Here is a 20,851-nt window from a genome sequence, read left to right on the forward strand (position 1 = left end):
TAGCAGAAGCTGCAAAACTGAACGCGGCTTGACTTGGAAATTCGACTGAAAACCTGCCATGCATTTCCGCCTAAGAGCATCTCTATACTCAGCACTATCTAATATATGTCCAACACTATTTTGTATTTGTACAGCGTTATATCAACCGGCTCGAAGAAAATACATTCTTGGATTCCATCGTCTGTTAATCTGAAACATATTTGTGTAACTTAAAGCGTTCTAGACGGTTTGTATAGCAATAGCTGTGTTTTTTTTACATGTATATACATATGCATTTAAACTTTGTATGGGCTGCTAAGTGTGTCAATTTATATGAAATTGTTGCGCAGAAAACTAGCACTGCTAAATTTTAGTATGCATACTCAGTTGCAACTGAAATGTGTCTCTCTACACTTTTCACCACTTCTATGACCGAAAAGTGTGTGAGTTAGCTTTTCAGCGCAACAGATTCAGCAGGGTGCGTGTGTACGCTATTCAGAAAAACCCGTTTTGCATTGAGTTATTTACCACTGCCGCGAGTCTTCAATAATTGCCGCTAGATGGGTGTTCTGAACATTATTTAGGTGATGATAAGCCTTTGTTTTTTACTCGCGCACGTAATTGTATATACAAGTAAAAAAACACGGCTAACATGTTGTTTATTCAATCATATCACATCACCATGACTATCAGTTTATCAGCTTAAATATAATTTTTGTCAAAACAGATAAACTGACAAGACCAGATTTTCACTAAGCGCCAAATCTTAGAAAAAATCCGTCAAAAAGATTCGTCGATTTTAAAGCCACTGAATTTTATTTCCCCGAAAAACTTATACGGCTGTGCAAAATAGTTTTTAACAACACCATCAGCCAGAATTGGGAAGGACTTCTCCGAGCTGTTCGAAACTAAACGAGGTTCCAGACAGGCTGACTTCCCATCATGCGATCTTTTTGATGCTGGAGAAAATTATACAATCGCGCCGTAAGTTTGTCTTACCTCAAACTTGAAAAAAAAAACGGAAGAGATGGATTTGATGGTAAATGTGGGAAGAAAATTAACGCATTCGCGCCTTGCAATAACGTCACTGTTGGCAGCCATAATTTCGAAATGATAAGGTAAGTCCTTTGGAAACTTGCACTAAAATAAACGACAACGTTAATCTAGAAACCCAGCGAAGAATCATCAACAAACGCTACTGTGGACTGACTACGCAATTAAAAAGCAAAGTCCTCTCGGCAAGCGAAGATCACAAGTCAATAATCACTCAAGTCAATAATGGCATGATGAAGCGGCTCTGGGAGTGTTCAAGAGAAAAGTTATTCCAGAGATTTATTGGCCTTATCACGTCAGCTACGTCGAGTACTGAAGAGAGTTTAATGATGAGCTGTACGAGATTAATGCAGCCAACTAAAGAGTCCAGCGAATTAAAAGTGCGGTTACGCTGTCTAGTCCTTTTATGTGAATGAAAGATAGTGCTATAGTATCGGAATCCGCATATGGAAGCAGAGTCGGGGGTGCCCCAACTACACTGGAAGTACCAGGTGCCCAACGCTAGTCAGTCCAACGAACAAGCAACAGGCTCTGCTTGTTGGACGGCCATAGCAGTTTAAACGGTTGGTGGCCAATTAAGTAAGTAAGTACGTAATCCTAGCGCAGCTGAGTATAAAATAATTGTGCGCAAATTACTTGCCAAAAGAAACGAGAGAGTTTGGAGCTGCGAAGTGACGATGCGTGTTAATAGTTTAAAGGTACGTGAAGAAACAATTTATTAAAATCAGTTGTTTTTGTTGTATAAATAAGCAATCAACCAAACAACATTTCGGTAGGTTACTGATTTTTGTTTTGTTTATTTTTGGGGTTTTTTTTTTTTAAGTAGCTTTTATTCAGTATTCAGTATTCGTAGTGACGTTAACCCTTACAGAAGCGAGGCTTGCATGTCCAGCTTATACCTTGAGATTTTCCCCATATTACACTTAATAGCAGCACTTAGCCTTGATGTGTTCAGTTGAAGTATAACAAACTTAAGCAAATAGACAATGACGGGTATAACCTGTGCTAAGCGTGCTCAAAGCATAGCTATGCGTGAATGAGTGAGTCATCGATTAGCGGGAAAACACCCGAAATCAAAGAAACAACAACAAACGACAAGTCCAATGACTTGGTCTATAAGCTTGCAAGTCTTCATGGGCTATTGACTTTATATAGTTAGCTTTTATGCCGCGTAGGCATATAAAACATTTTGATTTGTTTATATTGTTATTGTTGTTGCTCCGTCTTTCGTATGCAATGCATTATTATGCAATCCATACAAAAACCCATTTAATCTTTGCCATTCATGCAATTTACTGAAGTTGTACAAGTGAGGTTTTTTTCATTTTTTATCATTAACTCTTGTTTGTGTGCATTTCTTTCTTATATTTTTAGTTTCGTCTGTAGTGAGTAATCAACGTGTCTGTTATTACAGCATCATATAAACAATTTTGTTTATTTGTTTTTGTGTAAAATTAGACTGAGGCAATCATGTTCGCTATTTCCCTTGCGATTTTGAAGTTTATTTGCCTTTCCTTTACTTTCTGCCATGATTCGCAAGCGACAACGAGTTGAATGCGGTTTTTATGCAGCCCACTAATTGCTCACAGCTGTTACAACACACCCACTAACTGTTTTGCGTTTTTGATTAAAACATGTTTTTGTTGGATTTCATTTTAGCTGAATTGTGTCCATTTGAACTGCATTCAATGCTTTAGGTTTTTAATTGTATGAAATTTTTTATTATAATTTCTGAGACATCTGATTAATGACCAACATTTAAATTCAAATTTCAAGATGATTGAACTTAATTTAAGTCTCTTCAGTTCAATTTAAAAATTATTAGCATAACATGGATTGAAATACTATTTGACTTCCTTTTACTAATATCAATACAGAAGTAGTACGAATTCTCAGATTTTTATACTCAGCTGAGCAGAGCTCACAGAGTATATTAACTTTGTTCGCATAACGGTACCCGGTAACGGCATAAACTAATCGAGATAGATATAGACTTTTATATATCAAAATGATCTGAGTGAAAAAAGCAATTCATTTAGCCATGTCCGTCCGTCCGTCGGCCGTCTGTCTGTAAACACGATAACTTGAATAAATTTTGAGGTATCTTAATGAAATTTGGTATGTAGGTTCCTGGGTACTCATCTCAAATTGCTATTTAAAATGAACGAAATCGGACTATAACCACGCCCACTTTTTCGATATCGAAAATTTCGAAAAACCGAAAAAGTGTGATAATTCATTACCAAAGACGGATAAAGCGTTGAAACTTGGTAGGTGGATTGGCCTTATGACGCAGAACAGAAAATTTGTAAAATGTTGTACAATGGCCGTGGCACCGCCCACTTTTGCAAGCTCTAATTTGGCAGTCGTTGAGGATGTCATGATGAAATTTGACAAGAACGTTACAAATCGGATGACGAACACGCCCACTTAAAAAAAAAAAATTTTTAAAAGTCAAATTTTAACAAAAAGTTGAATATCTTTACAGCATATAAGTAAATTATATCAACATACATCTCCAGTAATGATATGGTGCAACAAAATACAAAAAAAAGGGCTCCGCCCTTTTTCATTTAATTTGTCTAGAATACTTTTAATGCCATAAGTCCAACAAAAATTTACCAATCCTTGTGAAATTTGGTGAGGGCATAGCTTCTATGACGGTAACTATTTTCTGTGAAAATGGGCGAAATCGGTTGTAGCCACGCCCAGTTTTTATACACAGTCGACCGTCTGTCCTTCCTCTCGGCCGTTAACACGATAACTTGAGCAAAAATCGATATATCTTTACTAAACTTAGTTCACGTACTTATCTGAGCCCACCTTATCTTGGTGATAAAAATTGGCGAATCCTACTATGACCACGCCCACTTTTTCGATATCGAAAATTTCGAAAGATGGAAAAAATGCCATAATTCTATAACAAATACAACAAAAGGGATGAAAAATGGTGATTGGATTGTTTTTTTGACGCAAGATATAACTATAGACAAAACTTTGAAAAATGGGTGTGACACCTACCATATTTAGTGGAAGAAAATGAAAAAGTTCTGCAGGGCGAAATCAAAAACTCTTGAAATCATGGCATGAGTACTGTTCGTGGTATTACATATATAAATAAATTAACCGTACCCGACAGATGATGTTCTAGGTAACCCTGGCCCACATTTTTACCGATATCTCGAAAACGCCCTCACATATACAAGTTAGGGCTACTCCCTTTTTACTCATTAACACGTTTCATTTGATACCCATATCGTACAAACACATTCCAGGGTTACCCTAGGTTAATTTTCCTACATGGTTATTTTCCCTTATTTTGTCTCCAAAGCTCTCAGCTGAGTATGTAATATTCGGTTACAGCCGATCTTAGCCTTTCTTACTTGTTGGTATTTACCTAGGTAAATCATAAAATTATTATCTACTGACTTACTGACATAATCGTTTGAGCACCACACGCTTTTTATGTAAACTTTTGTTTTGCTGCAACATTAATCCCAACAACGCAAATTTGCTGCTACATTTTTTTATATCGGAAATCCCCAAATTTAAATATCATTAGGGTGTTTCAGTATCGGTCGATACTTTTGATGTGTAAACATCTTTGCTCACGGTATGGGGGAATACGGAATGTTAGCGAACGTAAGTGTAGGCACTTGAATGTAGCGTACTGTGGACCAATGTACGTGAAAGAGTTGATATAAACGAAATCAGACAGAAAATCTAGGCAAGGCAACGAGAGAAAAACGTAACATAAAGTCAATTAAGTGGGAAGAGTAAAGGAAAGATTAGAAGTTAAAACTGAAGCCAGAGCTGAAGCCGGGTCCTAAGCCAAATAGCGTTTTATTAATTTGCCATTTCTTATTGGCGAGTTATCGCTTTATTATAGGTGCGTGATCGATGAGGTATAGACGAGCTATCAATTTGTTATCGAAGTGTTATCAATTTGTCAGCGATAACAAAGGCCATTATTTTGCTGCCGATTTTTTTGCTATCGACAATAAAAGTTATTATTTTGTAACCAATTTTTTATCGACGAACTATCGGTATATGATCGACAAGTTTCGATGTGCTATCGCGAAGTTATCGTGTTTTGTCAAAATGGTATCGATTTGTTATCGAAAAATTGTCGATTTGATATGTAAAGTTACCAATTTGTTATTAAAAATGTGTCCATTCGACATGAAAAAGTTATCGATTTCTTATCGGAGCGGACGACAAAACTTCAACATAAAATCAATGACACATCTAAAAACCCATCGAAACCGATAACAAACGGATATCGCGATGATAATAGTTCGCTGTACATAATAAGCCAATGATAAAACAGTAACTTGTCGATATCGTTTGTTGTCGGCAATCAGCCAATGGAGCTCGTATGAAAATCCCTTTGGCAAGCTCTAATTTACATACATATGTTTACATACTGAACTTTAATAAAAGTTCACGAATTTATTCTGTGTCTGTTTAATGTATAATATAAATTTTTTATGCAATTCGCCAGATATATTCTTTACCTGCAAGCATTCCGGCAAGGATAAGATTTTGGTTGAGCCTATGACCGTCCCTTTTTCCATTGACCCAAGAACTTGAGTAAAAATTGCGATACGACTTATCAAATATTGAGGCGCGGGCTTTTCTGAACCCAGAACAGATTGGTCATAAAAATGGGCTAAAACGGAAGGCTACTTTCTTCAAAATCTTTTAAAATGGCAAAAAAATATCAGCCATATGAAATATCAGTTTAATACCGTGATGGGATGGTAGCGTGCTCGCATACTTCCTACTTGGTTACAAGTCCCGAAAAAAGGAACATCAAAATAGTAGCTTGGGTTTGCCCACGCTTATTTATATTCAATTCAAAATACTCAATTCGAAATTTTACTTTTTTAAGGTTTTCTATTTACCCATGATGAAATGAATATTCAGGTGTTCTCATCCCGTTGACGTTTTCCCTTATTCTGACAAGTTCGGCATGCATAATTAAGAGGGTTGTCTATCATACAGAACTGCCTTTTAGTTCTACTACGATCGTAGTAGATTTTACTATACGTTTAGAAATATTATAACTATATAAGCCGTTACTAGAATTGTTTAGCCAAAAAGATTAACGTAACTTTATATTCCCTAACAGAATATAGGCAAAATTTTACAGAAAACAAATTTATTTGGAGAATTTGTACGAAAAATTAAGCAATCCAAATTTATTACTTTTGATATACACGTAAATACTGGCATTTAGAGCTGCTGAAAAAGTAAGGTTATGTTGTAGACATCACCTTTATTATTACATCATGCTATTTACCAACATAACCAACAGAGAATATTGTGCTGACGTTATAGAAAACTCAGAAAGACCAAAAATATATGCCTTTGAATTTCATTTTTATAATGGAACTCTATGAAAAAATTAAAATGAAATTTTGAATAATATCCGTTTACAACAAAACGTGCGTGTAAACTAATTTCGTAGTTAAGTCATATAAATATCGTGCAGAGTAATCAGTTTCGGTGCCGGCCACTGGGACGCAAAAATTCGATGATCATCAATAGTTTTACTTTTAGAAAAACATCGATTTTTTCCGGGTCCGTACTCGATAGTTTCCATAGTGAGTTTTTTATAAAAAGCCTTCAAAGTTTACATAGGATACACATTTATGCATTTTTTTTTTTTTTTTTTTTGAAAGATGTTTTTGCTCAAATCTTATGATTGGATTATGTATTAAACTTTGTATGTTACGCTTCGGGAGAAATAACCGCTTTTCGATTTCTTTATTACGGTTTGAGTTATAAGCAGTCAATATCGACAGTAATTTTGCCGTACACGGACCATAATACGAAAGCTAGCGCAAACTACCCATGTAAACTCGACGAAGTTGGAATTAGGCGCTTTTTCTCACAAAGCGTTATACACTTTTTTGGAAGGTAGAGGTAGGCAGCATATCCCATGTGATGTAGCGAAAAGATTCATAGCATTTTTCAAACTGTTGAAAGTTATAATGACTATCTTTGGAAGTGCCGAAGTATCTATATAACGATCCAATATATGAGGGTTACTTTTTCTGTTTTTTTTTTATTAGTATATAAAGTAAAAATACTCACCAATATGTTAAAGGAATAGACGATCTAATAGAAATAATGATAAGACTATAATTAATTTTTAAATTTACAAATTTATTATGTATCTTATAAAGTATAACAAAATAATTTACTAAATTATAATAATATAAATTAATATAACTACAATAAATAATTTAATCATTATGAACTACAGCTTAGCTTTTCATAAAAAAATAAAAAAAATACAAAGCGCTTAAACTTCCGAAGAGAAGCTCGTTCTCTTCCAAATTGCGCCGTGCTCCTATTACTTTGTCCTACAAATTGGCGAAACGGGATCTACACAATTTACGCCGACTGCAAACGGCATCTACAAGGCAGATGAGTTTTAACTGAGAGCTTTTCATGGCAGAAATACACTCGGAGTATTTGCCAAAACACTGCCCAGGGGCGACCCCGATGCGACAAACTTTCTTTTCTTCTTATTGAAAAAACGTAATTCTAACTTTTTGATGTTGCTTTGGCCGGGAATCGAACCCAGGATCTTCGGAGCACACTACTACCACACCACGGCGGAGGACGTCTGTGTTAATATATACCTAACCGAAATTGCAATATAACTAGCCCTAACAGTAATTTTGTGGAAACCAAAAAAAATTTACAGGGGAAGATTTTTACAGTGCGGCGGCATAGAAACAAGGGAATAAAATAATAAAAAAAAATAAAAAAAATTTTTTAAACAAAACGATTTTATTGAAAACAATATTTACATTAAATAATAATAATAATAAAAACTAGAAAATAATTAGGTAGGTCCTAGGTACTAGTCATCTCACTCCTCATCAATCTATAACGTTAATCAGACAATTAAATAAAATCGTTGGACGCGTAAAATTTCTATTAACAGTCATAAGTAAGACCAACTGAAGTTTAATCAGTTTATGCTACGCCTCACATTTTTAGGTATTTAAATTTTGATTGTCTTATCAACGCCTTAGATTTATGAGGAGTGTAATGACTAGTACCTAGGACCTACCTAATTATTTTCTAGCTTTGATTATTATTATTATTTAATGTAAGTATTGTTTTCAATAAAACCGTTTAACTTAAAATTTTTTTTAATTATTTTATTTTCAAGCTTTTAGTCTTTATTTAATTACCTATAATTTTTCATTTAGTTCATATAGTGACTCATTATTACTAGGACTCTTTCCTGACAATTTGTTACAATCTAAGTCCGCAATACATAATCATTTCAAAGACGGTAGTCGACCTAGCGCTACGTATGCTTGTTTCTCCTCGAACTCCAAAGTATTTTCATCTTACTTCTACCGAATTGTATGTGTTCCAAATATAAGCCAAATCGGACCACAAATACGATTTTTTTAAATATTTGGATCCATGCGCCACCTATCAGAGTTTTTTTTTATTATTGCATTCTGAACTATATTCCAAGTTTCAAGCTTGTATCTTATTGGAGAAGTTGCTTAAATGTTAATTACAAAATTCGTAAACAACGGCCGGCTTCTACACAGAGTAAAACTAAATAAAGCCGTTAAAAAAACATTTAGTTACTTTGCAAGAGGTGAGATAACTCAAACATTTACCTTTGTTTTTTTCCATTGAGAACATGAGTCGCTCCTCGAAAACCTTTTGCTGTAAAATTTATGTTTCTGGTTTTACTGCTGTTGCTGTTTTAAATATTTTTTTAAAGAGCATATTTTATTTGAAAAATAAATAAGTAAATTTTCTAGTTGTCGTAAGAACTCAAAATTAAATAGATTCAATTTGCTGTTTCGGAGTATACCAAAATTTATATTATCTATTAATAGATAAACAAAAGTTTTTACTTAAATTTACTCAAACCCCAATGATTTAATAACTCGCCTAATACCACAACGTTTTTTTTAACAGAAATAGCTCTTTTAAATATGGTTTTGATTTTTTAACGTAAGAGGAAATCAATAAATAATGACGAAAATTTTGGAAGCATAGTTGAAACAGCAATACAAGTCTCGGCTATTCGATTCGTTATTAGATCTTCAATATTTCATACATTTCAATTCTGGAACCAATATAAGCTATAATCAAAAATATATATAAAGTTTTTTAATTGGTCTTTATTTTATTTTCTAGTATCTTAAAGATGGCCGTTTGGAATTCGCAAGTTTATTGTATGCAAACGTGATTTAAAACGCACTAAAAGAAGTTTCGAGCGATGATCTAGGTCAAGGCAAATTCAGTACTGTTATTATCCCAACAGCTGATTGCTTCTTCTTGATAACTTTCCATACAACGCCTTGTACAACAGTATTTTTAATTAATCGAAATCAATGAATTTTTTTTTTTGACTTGACATTCGAATTTTTGACTTGACGGTGAATTGGTTGAATTCGCTTTGCCATAACCTTGTATGGATTCGCCTTGGTCTAGGCAACGAAATATTAGGCGAATATTGGAAAACAGCAAACCGAAAAACTGCAGTCAGAGTCAGCAGTAACGGAAATTATCGCTAGCTTTTCAGAGACTGTCCTATTTGAGATTTTGTAGCGCGATTCCAGTTCAATATTATTTACAACAAATAGTATTTAATTAAAAAGTTAATAGTTTGCATTCGCCATATAATAAGCAAATGAAAATATTTGCAGTTTACGTCAACTTTCGTGCCTGCACCAATTTGTTGATATCGTGATAAGTTGACACCATTGCTGGGTTCTCAAAATCCTTGAATTCTTTGCAACGATCAAATGATATCTCGCAATCCACACCATCTTGTCCATCTTTAGCGGCGCGCATGTATTTAAAAAATCTTAGAATATCTGGATTATCAGAAGTTGGTTTGCGCAGCTCGTTCAATTCACTGTAAAAACATGAGAAATATAAATTTACAAAAACTTACTTATTTTGGGTTTTCGTGCAGCAATTACACGCATCAACTACATGTATTATCAGTCTTAACAAATTAAAGCACCAGAATTCTAAAAATATGTACGCGACCTTTATGGTATAAATTAATTGCCAATAGCGACGCTCAGATATTGCGATTTGAGTGTTTGATTGTAATCAATAGAAAGTATTTGGCTTTTTTCTAGAACGTGGAGAGAATCATAAACGACTCAAGAAACCAGAAAGAGAAAAGAAAGAAGAACGGCGAAAAACACCAAGAACGAGAAAAAGCAAAAGACGAAAGAAACACAAACGGCGAAAGAAACAAGAACGAGGAAACAAACACAAACCACGAAAGAGACGAAAACGACCAACAAAAAAAGAAAACGAAAAAAAGAAAGAACGACGAAAGAAGTAAGAACAGGGAAAGACCAAGAACGCATAAAAAGCAAGAACGAGTGACAGAAACAAGAACGAATAAAAAGCGACGATGAAACAAATATGAAATAAGTACGAGCGAAAGAAACAAGAACAACAACAGAAACCAGAAGAACAACGCATAAAAAGCAAGAACGAGTGAAAGAAACAAGAACGCATAAAATGCAAGAACGACGATGAAACAAATATGATACAAGTACGAGCGAAAGAAACAAGAACAGCAACAGAAGCCGGAATAACAAAAGGAACACAAACGATAAGCGAATTGAAGAAAAACAATAGAAACAAGAAGAACGAAAGAAAATAGAGCTAATGAAGACACAAGAATGAAGAGAGAAACGAGAACAATGCAAGAACGACGAAATGAACAAAAAAGACGAAAGAAACAAAAGCTGCGAAAGAAACAGGATAGACGAGAGAAACAGGATCGACAGAAGAAACAGTCAGGGAAAGAAACAAGCACGTCGAAAAAGCAAGAACGACGAAAGAAGCACAAAACCTTTTTAAAGGAGCTAGCGCAGTCGCTTAAGCTGAGGAAAATTTCCTAAATTTTTAGGAACAGCATAACGCTAAATATCCTCACCAAAGCCAAAAAAAAAGGTAAACTGCGTATAATACCAGCAAAAGCATCTTCAAAGCTGTTTGAACTATTGAGACTGTCTTCAAATAACATTTATGATATGTACAATGCAGGCGTTACAAAAGAAGATTAAGGTTGGAGAGCTGTGCCTTACGAGAACCTTACTAGAAAAAATGGATATCGTATGAAGATGTCTAGCATTTCGGGCTTTTATAGGCGATCTCAATGTCTACCTTTGTGGGTCCCCGGACACAGACATATTGAGGGTAATGAATTTGCTAATGGGATGAGCAGAATTTGTTCTAGACTAATGATGGTTGTGAGATCTCAAGGTCCTTATGGCCATGCTTGGATAGAAAAGGAATTAGCATCTTTCTCAAAATAAAAAATATCTGCAGCCAAAGCATATACAGGTGGTATTACTACTGCAACGCGACAGCACACACAAGCAAACTCTCTCTGCCTCGACTGTAGCACATATCAATAAGCTCCCTCTGACTTCTTTCTCATTTTGAGGAGTCAAATGCCCAATCTCACTGTTTCGGCACAGTCATGCAGCTGTTGGGAAGATGGATCTTTCGTTTCTATGAGATCACATGTTCCTATGAGATCCAAGGGGTTTGCTGTTAAGTTAGGAAGCTGTTAATAAGGTGGTATCTGGTTGGACGAATTTGCCCCACCCAGCACTCTACATGCATATATCAGAATGAAAGTGGGGGAAGCTCTCGTGCCTGCCTTCTGAGCTCAATCTAATTTATTTGATTCTTATTAATAAAGGAATTCTTTAAAACTGCTGAAAAGAGCTTTAAGCAAATGCGATAGCAGTCCGTGCACTCATACAAACGCTCTACATGCACACACATACAAATAAATGCACTAAATTTTCAAATAACGTTGTCAACTTTTAGGCGGATTGATATTACGCAGCATGCCATCACTCATCACTATAAGTTTCTCTTTTAGCGTCATATCATACATACCGTGACAGTTGGGCTGATACTAAGTTGCTGTACGGTGCATATTTGGCAGGATTCGCATACATTAAACAAATTAACTTTTCACGACAATTTTCATTGTCCGAATTCAATTTCAATTGTGCAAATACCGAATCCAAACGTGACAGCAACGGACTATAAAATGGATCGTAATTGGAAAGTAGTAACGATGAAGCAGGCACTTTTTGGAATGTTTGAAAATTATTCGTGTTTGCTGGTGCTACTGGTTTTGTACGTAGCGGCGCACCAAGGCCACCACCACCCAAAGCACCATTCGATGAGCTGCTCGATAATGAACCAGAATTTTTAAATGACGCTGATCCAATTGTCTGTAATGCATTCAAATAGGTATCTGGCATTTTGTTTTGTTGCTCAATGCGATTTATGCCAACACCACCCGCTGGGTTGTAGGCGTAATGTGTTTGTGAAGCTTCTGTAAGTGGAATGAGTAATTTTTAAATTTTGTATTATAAGTATGTAAGTGAAATGTTTATTTGTACTCACCCGCTTGACTGTAGGCATAGCCATCATCTTTGGTACCCTCATCGACTACTGCAAATTTGTCATCATCAAAATTTATGGTGTTATCACGGAAATCAAGATCTTGTGGTGCATCCGCTGGACGTATAAACAATGGTGCAGAACCGGTTATGATACCTGAAGCGGAAGATAATGTATAGTTATATGTTGATTCGTATGCGTACTTTATTCAATTAGACTTTGTCTGTTTATCTGCCAAAATACATTTTATCACACAAGTAAGTTTATACTAGGATGGTCCCCATAAATGAGTCTCACCTCTTCAAACGGTAACAACTAGGTCAATAATATCACACATATGTTTTGGTACATTGTAAGGGCATATACGAGCCGAGATAGATAAAGGGTTCAGAATGCTCAATTTGAAACCCACGGAATCGCCTGATCAGATGTTGTCAGTGTCCATGCTTCTAGCCTACTTAGTCCAAAGTAGCATTTAAATTCAAAATTGATTATATGCTGGATTTCAAGGCTGATGCTGCTGTTTTTGTTAATGCTAGTTCTGAGTGATTAGAAATAAGGTAAATCAGAATGGACTTCCGTTACCAACAATATTACTTTCTTTCCATAAAACTGTTTGTAGCTTATGCAAGTCCTTACTTATATGATAGCTTGTCAAGCTAAGAACTTTCGCTAGTGAAGCAGTTTGCAAAGACTTTTTCCTAGGCGACGGCCATGGTGTGGTGGTAGAGTGCTACGCCTACCTCGCCGACGATCCCGCAAGTAAGTTTTTTGACAAGACGAAGTACTTGCTGTCATCCGAGATACAATCCTTTTGCCTTTGCGCCGTGGCAGCCACGTAACTATTGACGCATATAAATTCGAGACTATGAAGGATTACGTCTATTTGGAAACCAGCATTAACAGCAAAAACAATGTCAGCTTATAATCATGGACGGTGTCGAGATAAGATGAGATGGCTCCTAGAGTGTTCGAAAGAAAAGTTTTCCAGAAGATTTATGGTCCTATCCGCAACTCAATTGTCAACCTGACTTACGCGAGAGGAATCCTATTACATATATTAAGTAGGCGAGGCTCTGGTAACCCCAATTTCCTTGTGAAAATAGGGAGTGGGGGCGGGATGGCCTAGAAGGCTCAATGTGGCCATATTGAATCGGTTCCGCGATGGGCGGACTGGTACTTTAATGATGCTTTAGGAACGTACTCGATCTGTATCTGAAAGAGGGCCATACAAATTGATAGCACTCCCCAAAACGTTCGGTGAGTGTCTTTATAGCTATAACAACATGCCGACGACATGTATCGAAGGAAGTATAATGATAAGCTGTTTGAGCTTCACGCAGATATGACGAGAGTGTAGCCAATGGAAACCCAAAGGTCGCTAGCAAGGTTATGTTATGCGAATGGGAGCAGAGGGAAGACCTCCGCTGAGTTGGGTGGAGCATGCGAGGGAGCTCCCATTTGGCGTCAGTGAAGAAGATTAATAACAAAACGAATATGCAGAGCAAGAACAAGGGAAATTAGTATAATGGTATTTACATGGACAGAGAGAAAGATAGAGAAAAGTATACGGGGAGTACGAGTGATGTGAGAGGGGAGAAAGAGTAATCTTGTGCGGTAGAGAAAAATGCGGTGTTGGTGAGCAGAGGAAAAGACACCCAAAGTTTTCAACCGTTAGTCTTCATCGCACTGTTTATTGATAGTTTTGGAAAAGTGGGCAGTACCACGCCCGTAGAGAAATTCAAATTCCCTCAGTGCATAAAGAGGCTAAGAGAGTTTCCGCGTTAGGCATGCCTATCGTAGGAGGCGACTAAATTCCACAGGCTCAGAGGGATCGACGTGCTTAAAACCTTTGGAAAGTGTCTTTATTGCTACAAGAAGAAGAACAACAAATTTAATTCGATATTTTTTATATCTGTGTCCCATACATATGATAAATTTATTTCACCGTTTTTTTCAGTTTTCCAAGTCCTATCTCCAGAAACCTTTAGGAATTTTGAAGTCAAGTCTTAACCACGTCCCGTTTGCAAAAGCCTGTCGCGTTTGTTCGAAAATTTACAATTTATGGCTTTAAAAACCTGCGCACTCGCTGATGAGAAAGTCAAAAACTTGTCCTATTTGTAAAAAGTTTTTGTAAAAGTGGGCGGTTCCACGCCCACGAGTGAGTGTGTGCGATAGCTTCCGAACGTTATCAAGGGATATAATATATATAAATGTCCAAGCTATGTAGCTTTATATTAATATTGTTGAAAACATAAGCGCAATAAAGTTGTCGAGATATGGGCATTTCCACGCCCCTGATGAAAGATAAATTAAATTTATCTCGCAACTACGAATCGATCTAGTTTTTCGTTTTTAGTGGAAGATGGAAGTAAAGACGAGGAAAAAAATATTTTATACGGTTGAATTCATTGAACCCATTTTACTATATTTTCTGCTTTTTATCTTACCTTTTCCAACTAATTTGCCAAATGAACCAATCAAAGTCGGCAGGAACAAAGCGAACAGTAACGACTTCAAAACTTGCAATCCCATGAATATGGGCCAAAGCATCTTTTTTAAACCTAAAAAGTAAAAAAAATTAAATTAAAATATCAGTATTTGAGTATTATCAAAACCTATATATGTATATGACGCACCTGAAGAGAAAAGCAATCTTCCCGATTCCATGGCACGTGGTATATTCATATTAATATCACCATCTGCTTTACGTGTGATAGCTGCTGGTAGCATATTCTGATGATTATGAAAGCCATGCTGATGTAAAAGATGATGATGATAATGATGGTGATGCGGATTAGCGCTCGCATGACGCGTGGGGCGTTTTTTATTAGAATCACTCTCATTTGGGATGCCATCAACTGCATTTGTATAATTCTTACGTAATGCATTTATTAATTTCTGAGATGGTTCATATTGTGCTTGATTGAAAAAACTCTCCGCATATTCGACCAATAAAGCCTCCAATTCTCTAATATCATTCTTCACTATATTTTGAGAAGTATCTAAAAAAGTTGGTAGTGTTACGGATGTGGGTAGAGGTTTGAATTTTAAAACATTGGGATGCTTTAGCGTTTGCTCTGTTTCAACAATTGATTGCTGCGTTGTTGCTGCAATACTTGGAATTGCTTTACTTTTATTCAATGTGTTCGTTGTTTTCAATTCAATTGCTTCTGGTAGTGTATGCATATTTGTTCGATTAGCAAACTTCGCTAATTCTTTGTCATATAAACTCATCCTGATTTCATTTTGTGTCGTCGCATTTTTCAGTTTGTTTGTTTTTTGCATTGTTTCACTCGCCATTACATCGTTGGCATTTCTTTCCATTTGCATTCTTACAACTTTCTGTTCCATAGTTACTGTTTCTCTTAAATCACTTGTTGGTTGCTGAAAAACACGATATTGTCCCTTGCTGTTAAACACATTCTGCGCAATTAGTTCAGGACTTATGTCCTTCGGTATTATTGGTCGAAAACTAGCACTATCATCATCACCACCAACATTGTTCATCCAATGTCCATCACTGGATATTAATTGACTATAATGCGTTGAACGCTTCGCTCTTTCCTTTGTTGTAGTTTGTGTTATTTGGTCGTTTTTCATTCTCACTGTCAACTCATGACTCATCACGCCTGCATGAAAAATGTTTACTGTTATTACCGTAAGTAGCAAAAGAATCCATCCATCTATATTGTTGTATGTACGAAGTATACTGGAAGTGGTGGGTGATTTGTTGTTGAAAATTTTACTCAACCATCGTGTTCTGTAGCTCTTATCCTCAATCCGCTTTTTCCCTTGTCCTTTATTTAAATCCTCATTTGACATTGTTCTACGAAGAGTGAAATACGGTGCATTCAGCCAGCTGGTAGCCATTTTGAGGTTTTGTTCTTCCTGCTTTAATACAGCAACTTTTCTTTGTTTTCTTTTTATTTTATGCATAACTGTTGTTTGGTTGTATGTTGTGCCACAACTACCTTTAGTTACAGCTTTCCTGATATAGTTTTGTTCCATTGTGCACAGCCACATTCTTTTCACTTCACTGCATAAAGATGCTCTAGGATGGCGCAAATTTTTTTACAGGAACTTATGTTTTTGATTTTGTTGTTGTTAACATTGTCGTCAGACTTGCTCCTGTGTATCGTTGGCGTAAATTGTACCCTGCAATATGAAAGGGGAGTTAATAGTTAAATTATGTTAGAACCTCACTATGATCGTAGCAGATTTGCTAGATTTTTCGAACAAAGTTTGGTTTTCCCAAAAATGTTCGAACAGGATTGGGCTAGATATAAAGGCATTTAAAACTATTCGGTCCAGTGAAGAATCACTCTTGCCAATAAATCATACCCTACATGTCACTTATCATACCCGTGCCCTGTTATATGGTGCAGATCAGATGAGATGGCTCTGTGAGTGTTCCAGAGAAAATTTCTTCGAAAAATGTGCGACCCTTTACGCGTTGACGACGGCGGGTACCGAAGAAGATATAATGATGAGCTGTACGCGCTTTACGCAGGCAACAGCATAGTCCATCGAATTTAAACGCAGCTGGCAAGCCCATGTAATACGAATGAAATATGGGGCCCCGGCTAAGTAAGTAGTTTTATCGAAACCCGCCTATGGAAGCAGAGGAAGAGAGCGGCCGCCTCTCCGAAGAACCAGGGCGAAAACGATTTTAATTCCCTTGATGTAACCAATTGGCGCCGGGCAAAATATTAAAGAAGCGACTGGCGCGCCTTATTGGAAGGCAATAATGGTTTAAATGGTTAAGCGCCAATTAAGCAAGTAAGTTAAACTATTCGCTTAATCGATTATTCAAGTATTCGATTTTCTATATTTGTGCGTTTATTAATCGAATTTCACTGTTCGAATAGTTGGTTTGTTTAAATTATTTGGATAATCGCAGCCCAAGTATAACTCACAATTTTTTTCGTTAGCCGAAAAATGTTTCAGTTTGATCTTTTTTGTTTTTATTTGGTGGCTTTTAAACGTGAAATTTTTATATTGATATTAGAGAAAAATTACAAAGTTTGCAAACGACGATGGTTACTAGGACATGTTTTTGCATTTTACTTCTTCATCAGCTAGCTTATCGGATGCTAAGTATTGAACTCGAAATCTCAAACATTCATACTTTATAATAGTGTAAAGGAAGATGCTTTTATCCACTCAGCCATATGAATGCTCCGCTGCTCGCTTTGCAATTGCCTTTTTGTTGTTATTCCTTCATACACCATTACGTACATACTTATTCTATATGTTTTTAATTCTAAATGTGTGGAATACTTATAGGCGCGCTCTCAAGAGCTTCGCAAGATTGGATTTTTATAGCAGCGCTATTATTAGCAGTACTTCCGCTAATCTTGGGAAAACGAACCACATTGAGAAAAACAATTTTTCATTTATTTTGTTTTTTGGCGGGCTAGGCAAAACAAATAGGGGCTTTCGAAAAATATTCTGGTAACCATCGCCGTTTGTAAACTTTGTTTCTCTACTATCAATAACAAAAACAATTGTTTAAAGCAATATGAGCATGTCTCACTAATTAAATACAGATTAACTTTTCACTTTTTTTCTTATGGTGAGTAACGAAAAAAATGGGGGCTAGCCTCGGGAAAACGAATCCCATTGAGAATAAAAATTTTTAATTTAATTTTGTTTTTGACGACTTTTTTTACTTTACGATAATTTTTTCCCAAGGGTGGGCTAACAAAACAAAATGGGGGCTATCTTTGGCTAACCTTAAGCATGCGAGCCACATAGTTTTTATTTAAAAACAAATCGTATTTAGGGGTGCCCTTCACACAGCTTTCCAAAAAAGTCCTGAAATGATTTAAAAATAAACCCGGACTCTCGAAGCTCCAAATAGTCTCGAAGCTAGAAAATCAGTCCTTAAGGATCTCGAAATGGCCCCTATATGACAGCTGCTAAAATATTAACTATTTTGGTAAAAATTGTATGCCGATGAGTAAGCTAGATAATAAACCAGGGCCACCACATTTGTATATACATATATATTTAAGCGTATACATGCATACATGTATATTATATTCAATGAATATATAGTTACGAACTTTAATTTATCAAACATTCATACAGATCAACATATGAGTAAATATATTTATATAGAAATATACATATTTTTCATAAAGTATTCATATATTTATAGAAAATAAATTATTATATTGATTGCTAGAAATATTACACTTTAAAAATCGGGGAATAGAGGTGTGAAAACTAATGACAAAATAAGTACAGTTTATTACTTATACGGTTTTATTTAAATATTGCATAAATTGTATGAAATAAATTTCTTTAAATTGCAATACAAATATTTTGGTAGTAATTTTGTATAATAAAAGAGTTTAATTAACATATGTGGTCTTTCCTGGCCTTAACAGCTGCGAAATTATCTACGATAGTGTCAAAATCCAACTGTCTCGCTGTTGGTGCTTCAATACAGAGCATGCCAAGTCATGCAAGGCGTTGAGTTGAACACGATCGATGGAAGTTCTTTATCCTTGCAAGAACACTGAAGGAACGTTCAGCACTAGCTACTGTAACAGGTATGGTGCAAAAAATACGTAGGGCAACACAAATGTTAGGAAAATTTTTAGCTAGATTTAGAGCACAGACAGCATTCAACAATTCAAGTGGTGACAGATTTTCGTTAAAATATGCTGAGTAAATGTGCTTCAAGTGGATCACTTCATCTCCTAAACTCTCGCAAACGCCTGAATTGTATTTTCTGACAAATTATACGGCATTTTCTCCTATTTAAACCTCCATGTATCCAAATTGCCACAAAAAGGAAAAGGCGTTGTTCAAGTTTTTCATTACAGCAAATTGTTCGGTAATACCTGCAAAAACCGAATCAACTATCACCAAAAAGTTGTTGTTTTTGAAATCAGTCTCGTGATCGTCGTTGATCGTCTCGTTCTCTTCAAATTCTTAACCCTCAACTACATTCGCTATATTTACTTACGTAACTACATTCGTGGGGTAGTTTTCTACCCCAATACATTTCTTATCATATATTTTAAGTCTTCGAATTAAAAAAAAAAGTTTTGGTATAAATTAAAACAAAGGATACCTCTTAACTAAAATCACATTTATTTTTATTTAAATATGTTGCAATAAAAGCAAAAAATTGCGTATCTTCACACACATTCAAAAATTTACTCTTAAAAATATAATTCATTACTTTTTTCAAAAAAAAAACTTTTCAAAAGTGATTCTAAAATCTTTTTTTGGTAATTCGTATTAAAGAAGTATATAAAAAAATAACAGTAAAACAAAAAATCTTTTCCAAATTACTTAAAAATTTTGACACGGGGTCTTTTCGCATATTCAGTCTTCAGTGAAATCTTACAAACACTACATACAAAAGGCATTGATTTCATTTACATATTTTTGTATCTTTAGAATGACTTTTACAAATAAAATTATTAGACTTTGAAGAGATTTTAGTTGTTTTCACGTCTTTTGAACGAGGACATATAAAGCAACGGGCACTTTTTGATCTCTTTGTCTGCCCTGGTCCAGCTTCAGTGTTATGGTCAGCCTCGAGAAGTTGAGATAACTCCTCTACTTCACAAATTTGTGCTATTTCTTCTCTGGTCAAAAAAAGCTTCATTTTCAGTAAATAGTTAAAAAAAAATAAACTATTATCAAAAGTTAAAAAATTACGTAACTACATTCGTGGGGTAATTATCTACCCCAGCGTCTACCTACAACATCTATTATTCCACTTAACGAAATAAACATCCGCACCCCGCGAGAGCATAACAAGAACTGAGAAAAAACGGAATTTCAACACATAAGCAACAATCAAAACTCAGTTGCAAGCAAAAAACTGAAGTGTGGGGTAGAAATTAACCCCACGAATGTAGTTAAGGGTTAAAAATGTCTTGCGATTCCTTTTTCGAACATCAGGAAAGCAAAATTTTAGCTTCGCAAGCTTTGTTTGTTTTCGGCGTATCGCTGTTTACATACATACATACATGTATATCGCTGCATAAGAATTTGCATCATACCGAATTTTTCTGCTGCAACAGAAAACGAATTCAACTTTATGCTACAAAGCCGACACCAAAAACCAACAACACCTAATGCGGGGTGCAGACGCGTTAAGAGATTTATAAAATTTGTTGAAATTTAAAATGATTGCTATCTACGAAAGGTGATAAAGGTGTGGTTTGTTTATTTTCTGTAAGCAAAAAGCTTTGATAGCAATTTGAGATTCCCGGGCCCCTCCAAAGTCCGGCCCAGGGTAAATGACACCCTCAAAATTACTCAGCATTTTTACCCTCACTAGCGGCATTAACATGTCACAAGCGCATTTGAATAAAAAATAGTGTAATAA

The 20,851-nt window shown here is 35.6% G+C and overlaps 1 protein-coding gene across 3 annotated transcripts in view; it reads right to left on the reverse strand.

Annotated features, from left to right (window-relative positions):
- Positions 1–7,185: 7,185 nt before the first annotated feature.
- Osi24 (Protein) overlaps positions 7,186–20,851 on the reverse strand; it is an 81,657-nt gene continuing 67,991 nt past the window's right edge. For all 3 annotated transcript variants that reach the window (XM_067763054.1, XM_067763056.1, XM_067763055.1), the window contains exons 3-7: positions 15,129–16,647; positions 14,940–15,053; positions 12,493–12,645; positions 11,974–12,421; positions 7,186–9,949 (exon numbers count right to left, since the gene is read on the reverse strand). In XM_067763054.1, coding sequence (XP_067619155.1) covers positions 9,739–9,949; positions 11,974–12,421; positions 12,493–12,645; positions 14,940–15,053; positions 15,129–16,515 — 2,313 coding nt within the window. In that variant the 5' untranslated portion in view covers positions 16,516–16,647 and the 3' untranslated portion in view covers positions 7,186–9,738. The remainder of the gene's footprint in view (positions 9,950–11,973; positions 12,422–12,492; positions 12,646–14,939; positions 15,054–15,128; positions 16,648–20,851) is intronic.

The sequence above is a fragment of the Eurosta solidaginis genome, chromosome 1 (genome assembly GCF_040869045.1).
Source record: "Eurosta solidaginis isolate ZX-2024a chromosome 1, ASM4086904v1, whole genome shotgun sequence".
NCBI classification, from domain to species: domain Eukaryota; kingdom Metazoa; phylum Arthropoda; class Insecta; order Diptera; family Tephritidae; genus Eurosta; species Eurosta solidaginis.